The sequence below is a fragment of the Diadema setosum genome, chromosome 2, assembly GCF_964275005.1.
Source record: "Diadema setosum chromosome 2, eeDiaSeto1, whole genome shotgun sequence".
NCBI classification, from domain to species: Eukaryota; Metazoa; Echinodermata; class Echinoidea; order Diadematoida; family Diadematidae; genus Diadema; species Diadema setosum.
The window spans coordinates 127,709-136,162 of NC_092686.1; the positions used below are offsets into that span (position 1 = coordinate 127,709).

At 37.1% G+C, this 8,454-nt stretch overlaps 1 protein-coding gene across 1 annotated transcript; it reads right to left on the reverse strand.

Moving 5' to 3' along the window:
- Positions 1 to 54: 54 nt before the first annotated feature.
- Positions 55 to 7,585, reverse strand: LOC140246341 (uncharacterized). The gene is made up of 9 exons (XM_072325813.1): positions 7,482 to 7,585; positions 6,231 to 6,260; positions 5,438 to 5,854; positions 4,865 to 4,915; positions 4,148 to 4,440; positions 3,370 to 3,538; positions 2,467 to 2,490; positions 548 to 576; positions 55 to 138 (listed from the first exon to the last, which is right to left on the reverse strand). Exons 1-9 carry the CDS (start codon positions 7,489 to 7,491, stop codon positions 55 to 57), a joined length of 1,107 nt encoding a protein of 368 aa, XP_072181914.1. The 5' UTR covers positions 7,492 to 7,585.
- Positions 7,586 to 8,454: the final 869 nt, after the last annotated feature.

Below are 8,454 nucleotides of genomic sequence, written 5' to 3' on the forward strand. Positions count from 1 at the left end.
TAGTCACTCTATGATAGTATTAGCAATGGTTTTATTTTCATACAATGTTCTTATTCACCCACAGAGGGCAGCCTCTTCAGAGATGCATTTTCTCGAGATGGTCGTGATCACAGCACTGACAGATTTCCATTTACACAGCTACAGGAAGAGAAACATCTGCTTTCAAGTTTGCTAGCAAGAGCAAAAAGCAAGATTCGATCACAAGTGTATAACATAATTATATTGAAATGTAACAATTGTGTATGAAAACCCAGAAATCTAATCAGTACCACATCGCATTGGCACCACGTGATTGGTTATTCAGTTTACCTGCATGTGCGTATACGTGTCCAGCCATCCAAGAACACTTATTATGGGGGCATTCACGCAAACCATATGGGAGATTGTATAAAGCAATGATTCACATAATATATCAGAAACATATATGTGTCTTCTTTTGTGATACGCATTGCAAATATCTCCGTTTTCACAAAAAGAAGAAAAATATCATTTTAGCTATTTCATTGTCGCAAGTAATTTCATTCAAAGACAATCAATAAATTCTTACCAAATAGAATTTCCCGTTCACTTCACAACCTGGGTTTTGAATAAGCAGAAGTGAGATAAACATCAGCTTTATTTTCTTTTTCCTTTTCACAGGATGTAAACAATTTGATCATCTCGACACTGACTAGACTTTGAACCCCCTTTCGATACACTGGTTGTCCCCAAAAGTGGTTTCCCTCAGAATAGAATTTTTCATCCGTTCATTATAATACATATGATATTATATAGATTTTCAAAATCAACTTGTACGTTTGATATTACTAGCATGACATTATAAGCTTTTATCATGTAACTAATCCTTATCTTTTGGTGTAAATTCAATTAGCAGGTAGAGAACGTTACAATTTTCCCGATATATAAACATAATAATAATATAGGTTTTCCCGGCCAATTTCGCACGTTTGTCAGTCCATTTGATAAAAGGTTCATTCAATTTAGCAAAAATCCTCGTCACTGCACATTCTGTCATTCAAAATTGCAACTTGTTCGTTCAATTTAGCGTTTCGGTCAATGGAATTCGCACATGTGCCTTTCGAATTCGTAAAACGGGCATTCAAATTGGCATGTGCTCTTCAGTCATTCAAATTCGCCGGCACTGGCGGAAAATAGTATTTCAGTCATTCAATTTCATGTATGGGCAGTCAAATTCCAAACATGTTCATTCAAATTGGCGTAATGTTTCTGTTTTGAAAAGGTGAGAACCGTGATTTATACGTATTTAAATGTGACTTTTTGTTTCATCCACACACTGTTAAGTATATAGTAAAGGTAACCTTGACCATAAATAACGCAATTTTGTTGTTCTGTAACGCCCCTCTTCTTTCATACACAGAACTATACATGCACCAGTACCATAGATTCACTTCACTTTTTATGTCTAGTCATGGCAGCACGAGTTAGATACAGGCGTATCTCTCAAGAAGACAGGGAAAGAATCATAGCAGCATTTGAGGGTAATAACCATGACAAATTGATGGCTAGAGCTGATCTAAAAACTTTATTCCTAATGATGATTAACGCAATATAGCACCCACCAAATAAAAATAATGAAACCTGTAGATGAAAAGAAATAATCACGATGTAAATTGAAACCTCCTTCTCCCAATTAATGTCAGAACAAACTTAAGATCAATGTATCTGTGAATTGAATAATGCTATCGAACATTATAAACACATACACATAATTTGAAAGTACTGTTGCAATAAAGATGATATCAGAATAAAGAATGAATACGAAAATATGAAATGTTATGATGCTTGCAAACAATACCTATGATGAATGAAAATGAAAAAAAAAAAGAATTGAATCCTGAACGTGTCTGCTAAATTGACTGCAGTAAATGCGAAATTGGATGCCCAAGAATGAATTCGAATGAACGAGCGCAGCGTATACGTGATCACGTGACTATATCATGCTAAATTGAATGAACGATTTTCGAAATGGTGCTTGTCTTACGAATTTGAACTAAAAAAGTGCTGATTCGAATGATGTTAAAGCTAATTTGAATGCTCCAAAATGAATTTGAATGAAAAGATTATAAAATTGAAATACCGAACATGCCATCTAGGCTAATTTGTGCTAAATTGAATGCAGCAATTAGGAATTGGACTGAAAAAAGTGCGAAATTGGCCGGGAAAACCTATAATAATAATAATAATAATAATAATAATAATAATAATAATAATGATAATAATAATAATAAAAATAAGAGAGTAATAGTGATAATACAACGTATTATATATATAAATATATATATACATATATATATATATATATATATATATATATATATACATATATATATATATATATATATATATACATATATGTATATATACTTTCAGGAAACTGTTTCTGCTTTGTATCATGGTGTTTTGACACTAAGAGGTTGGCAGCCCAGCCATACATCGCAAACTTACCTCTTTTCCTTGGAACACATTGATCTGAAAGATTAGAAAGATAATAAAAACTAATTCAAGCGGTTAATTTTAATCATAGAACTGATGATCAAACAACGAAATGTGTTTTCGCCGAACACAGTGGAAAAGTGAAGAGTCTAGTAAACTGATGTTAAGAGCATATTCTTAACATCGTATAAAATCATTAATAATAATTCACAGGTCTATACCATTTCATACACAACAAGTCACCTTATAAGGATGCATCATCTTCTAAGTTTACATGAAATGATACATCTCAGAGCTCAAAAGTCAAAGTTGTTCCAAAAGGAATTTGACTTGCCACTGAATTCCATCTTAAACATTATGTCAAATAGTTATTCAGACACAAATATAGTGATTGGCTGAATATAATCACTAATCGAGAATTGAAAAGTTTGCTATGACGTTAGCTCAGAGGTCAAAACCTGGTTTTGCTTGTCCATGAAAGAACATTCTATATGGGCGATAAAGATACGACGAGTCACATTGTCACACCTTAGTGGGCTTGCCATAAACTTTACAATTAGGTCGAATTTGGAGACTTTTTTGTGTATGAATGCTGTTGACATATTTTGGCAAGTTAAACAGAGTGTCTGGGCACATAGAGGTTTTTTTTTCTGGAATACAAGAATGTCTTGTATTTTTGTACTTTTCATTGATCATTCTCAATGTTTCCTGTGTCAGTCATCATCAGTAAGGCTAATACACAGTGACAGCATTATGATTAAAATGCTACTGTACAAAATAGCATACAATCTGAAAAGCTACACATCTATGTTGAAGCCTGCTGAAATGATCTATCATACAACGACCTTTTGTCAGGTGTTACTACACTTCCAATCTCTGTTGGGACTATTCCAGCCATCAAGGAACAGAACTTACCAATAGTAACACAGTAATCGAAAGTTGGTCGTAAGGTGAAGTTCCTGTATTGACTAGACGTCGTAAACCGGATCTTTGCGTCGGTTATGTCTGGTGGCAGCACATTAGATACGTTAACCTCTAGAGTATCCCCAGCCCGGGTATCTGCAGGTATGGGAAACTCGATCACCTGTAGACAGAAACCAGATTTGATGATGATTGGAAGCAGACCGAACTGACTGCTATGAGGATTACAGGGAATAATGAATAATCTTCGATATGAACATAAGAGCCAACTCTGGTGATTTTTAACTCAGTACTAAGAATTCCCCTTCCATACCATGACCAATCATTCTATCCTGACTGCTTAAGTTTAATCGAGGGAAGTTGAAATAGAATCAAGCACATTACTACACTGAACTGAAGTTTACGTGCACCCAAGCGCGACGGAGACTAGACTATCACACACAACGGGTCGATTCAAACCTATAACACATTAGATAAACTTAATTTAGTCAAATTTCAATAAATTCTTAGACACGAAATGTGGACTAACATTTAGAATCTACACCATCAATCTTTCACGAATATTAAATTTTCTGCCAAATCATTCAAATTTACAATTTTCTCAGCTTCAGTGTTTATGACTTTATCAAAATAGACTGGCGATACATTCTTTACATACAAGGGGAGGAAAAACGAGTGAAAGTGATCGCGGGATGAGAGAACATAATCAGTTTTACATAATATGAATTTGATATAACGTACAAGCATAATCTGATAATAAATTAATACTAACCTCGCCGGTAGTCGAATTCATTACAGGTCTCCAGTTTCCCATGTCTTGTTTATAATGTAATTCGAATCCGACGGCCTCTTGCGCTTGGAGATCTTGCAAAACGTGGAGCAGGACCGAACCAACACTCACCGTAGTACTGAACTCTACAGTGAACGTACTGGCGGCCTGCGCCACTGCTACCCCTTCAGGACTCGGGACGACTTGCCCCGTGGGCATGGTGTTTGTGCTGTACATGTCCACTCCTACTATTTCGGTCCCACAGATGCGTGAACCAACCATGTAGCATATTGGGGCTAAATATCAAATGGGAATTAGCACGCACAAACGTTGTCATTAGTAGATGTGAACTTGTTACGATACACATATTAGAGCGTTACACGCACACGTTTGTTCTTAAAAAATCATGATTTTTTTTTTTTTTTTTTTTTTTGGATTTTGTACTCAAGTATTCAACAGTAGCCACCATAGATAGTGACTGTTATCACCAGCATGGATTTAGTAAGGTAGGGGTGTCTTATTCCATTGCATGCTTTCGGAAAAATATCATGGTTTCATGCTCACATTATTGTTCTCCGTTTTCATATGGCGCTTTTCACAGTGACAGACACAAACAATAACATCACGACGATTGGTATCGTAATGTTACCGAAGAATGTTGAACATGGAATACAAGGTCATAAACGAAAATGCATTGAAACGTTTCATACATGTATATACCTGTTGTGCTGGGAACTGGGGTTGTTGCAGCAGTTGTTGGTGCTGTTGGTGCTGGCGGAAAATTTATCGAATGTCAAGAATTAAGGCTCATAAGAAAACGTCTATTTTTTTTCAACAAATGCGTGCAATGTTCACATTATGGTTCTATTTGGAATAAATTTGCGACACAAGCACTGCTTTCCTCTTTGTTCAGTCAACAAAATTTAAAAAGTTGTGGTTATCTCGATGATAGATGATTCTAATACTGACCCATTATCTTCTCTTGTGGGTTGATTGTTCCCGATATAAGATAGCAAAAGTATGAATATATCGCAGGTAAACAGGCCATTCCATTCATAGTTATCGATATTGAAACCACTTTGTTACACCATATACTTAAAGATTTCATTACACTTATTCCCACTAAATTACTGTGAGATGCTCGAGGCATACACCTTCGAACAGAAATCTGGTTATCTTCTGATGACGATTGCAATATCGTGTATGGCTTACGAATACATAGCCTGGAAGAGAATGAAAAATAAGACAAGAACAAGTATGTTGGTTCGTACCCAGGGTTCGTGAAACACTCACCTATTGTGACGCAACCTTTGACATGAATAGCGGCTCTGGTAGCATCCATGACGTCAAAGTTAATCACGAGTGACGTCATCTGCAGTGTATTGTACTGCTCATCAAGCACAAATGAGCTTGTGACGTCACCTCTGACGGTGATAGAATCCGGAACTTCCCTACCATCTACAGTGGTCATATCAGTGAGCTCAATTTGCCTCAGGCGGCTCGGCTGGCGGTTGGTGAAAACCGTGATGGCGTAGACTCGAGCTGCTATTGGGCGCGAGGTATCACGTGACGAGAAAGACATGAGGACGCTGTTTCGAGAGCCCTGGAGGACCGGAATACTCTCTGACGTCATCGGTGAGCCGCCATTCGGTGTCAGGGTAATTATTGGTTCAATGTCTTCTCCAACAGCAAGAAACTTGTCACATTCATCTACATGAAGGCAACGGGAAAGACAGGGGAAGATTGCCCCCAGGGACACAGAAGAAACAAATGTGACGAGATAACCAACATGACCAATCTCAGAAAAATTATAAGAGAGCTCAAGTACTATATTGTTTATAGAATATGCGTATTCATTCACAACTCAGCATCATGCACTATCATAATCTATATGCAAATTAAGACTGGCCAATAGATTAACTAATCTTACCACCTTTGCATGACGTAAATCGCATTCCTTTTCGCGTTATTTGTTTCCGCCAACTTTCTTAAAGACGACTGTTATATTGAAAGGTCGTGTGTCAATTCACGTTCAAAGCTTGAATTTATTATCACCTATATTTGAGGGCAACAATACTATACTTACGATATACCACGGTAGTCGTTGGAATGGTCACTATCCGAAGGAAAGACAAACGAACAAGATAGATGAGCCAGGAATGAGTAAAGGTAAGATAACAAATCAAAATATTTCCGATTTAAAATGGCAGTGAGCACTGGTTGTCAGTTTGATCTGCTTCCTAGACTATTGTGCCGATATCTATTTCTGAGTATGTGAAGTATGGCATTTCATTAGCAACAATGTTCCATGAACTATAAATACACACTTTGTACTAGACAGTTGTTTTTACATTTTCGGACGATGACACTGTCGTACGATACTGATATGGGGCCTTAAAAATTTTGAAAAGAGGGGAAAGCTAAGATTGTTACACTTGGAACTCGTTTCATGTGTGAAAAACAAGGAATATATTAACGAGATCATCGATATGGCGATGGAAAAGTTGCGCAAATGTTATACTATGTCACTATCAAAATCTAGAGATTCACAAGAGGAGTCAAATAATGAGGAAATTCCTGATGTAGTGGTAGGATCTGTTGTATTAAAACAATTCAGTTATTTGCAATTACAGTAATTCACAACTATTTAAAGTGGCAACAGTGCTATAGTAATGATATTTGCTAGGGTTGCAGTGCGCAAATTACATGTGTGACGTCATAATGTGCTTTCTTTAAAGGTTCCCTGAAATACAAAATAATGCATGTTAATTTGTGTGAATTTATGTGGGTTTTTTTTTTCTGTGATATTAATGTGACTAATGGAAGACCAGTGGTGTCATGGCGGCACCGCTGAATATGGGCATTCCAACCGTTTCAAACTGTAATTTTTTATATGTTTTTAACGTAAATAAATACCTACTTATCTACTAACAAAAGACATGGCGAGGAAACATGCAAGTTATGCTAAGTCAAGGGGAAGGTGCATTCCGGTGTCTTTTGTTAAACATATCAGTACTTTAGCAATGATTAACAGATGAGGTTACAACAGGAATATTGGTTTGGAAAGATTTATTTTATTTTATTTTTTTTTTTTGTGAGCGTATCCAAGTAATCTGAAGAAAAGTAGAAGAAAAAGTAGTTAAAACTATATGGAATGTTTCTAGATATTCCTTTCACCGCAAAAGTGATGTTGAGGGTTTCATAAATCAACATAAATCAACATGCATTTGTATTTCAGGGAACTTTTAAGCAGGACAAGGGTACTTGAAAACTGAGTAGTACTTGGATTATGAGCAGTCTGTCCACGAAAAGAAAAAATATCAAAACTAACGCATACATGTAGCCATTGTTCGGGCAGGCGTAGTAGTTAGGGCTGGTGTGCTCGTTGAAGCGGTTGCAGTTACTGGAGTCACTGTAGTTAACGGAGCTGTTGTGGTTGTAGGAGCTGTTATAGTTGTTGGAGCAGTTGTAGTTGTCGGAGCAGTTGTAGTTGTTGGAGCAGTTGTAGTAGTAGAAACTGTTATAGTAGTAGGAACTGTTGTAGTAGTAGGAGCTGTTGTAGTTGTTGGAACAGTTGTAGTTGTTGGAGCAGTTGTAGTTGTTGGAGCAGTTGTAGTAGTAGAAACTGTTGTAGTAGTAGGAACTGTTGTAGTAGTAGGAGCTGTTGTAGTTGTTGGAACAGTTGTAGTTGTTGGAGCAGTTGTAGTTGTTGGAGCAGTTGCAGTAGTAGAAACTGTTGTAGTAGTAGGAACTGTTGTAGTAGTAGGAGCTGTTGTAGTTGTTGGAACAGTTGTAGTTGTTGGAGCAGTTGTAGTTGTTGGAGCAGTTGTAGTAGTAGAAACTGTTGTAGTAGTAGGAACTGTTGTAGTAGTAGGAGCTGTTGTAGTTGTTGGAACAGTTGAAGTAGTGGGAGCTGTTGTAGTTGCCGGAGCTGTTGTAGATGTAGGAGCTCTTGTAGTTGTTGGAGCAGTTGTAGTAGTAGGAACTGTTGTAGTAGTAGGAACTGTTGTAGTTGTTGGAACAGTTGTAGTAGTAGGGACAGTTGTAGTTGTAGGAGCTGTTGTAGTAGTAGTAGGAGCTCTTGTAGTTGTTGGAACAGTTGTAGTAGTAGGGACAGTTGTAGTTGTAGGAGCTGTTGTAGTAGTAGGAGCTCTTGTAGTTGTTGGAACAGTTGTAGTGGTAGGGACAGTTGTAGTTGTAGGAGCTGTTGTAGTAGGAGGAGCTGATGTAGTAGTAGGAGCTCTTGTAGTTGTTGGAACAGTTGTAGTAGTAGGGACAGTTGTAGTTGTAGGGGCAGTTGTAGTAATAGG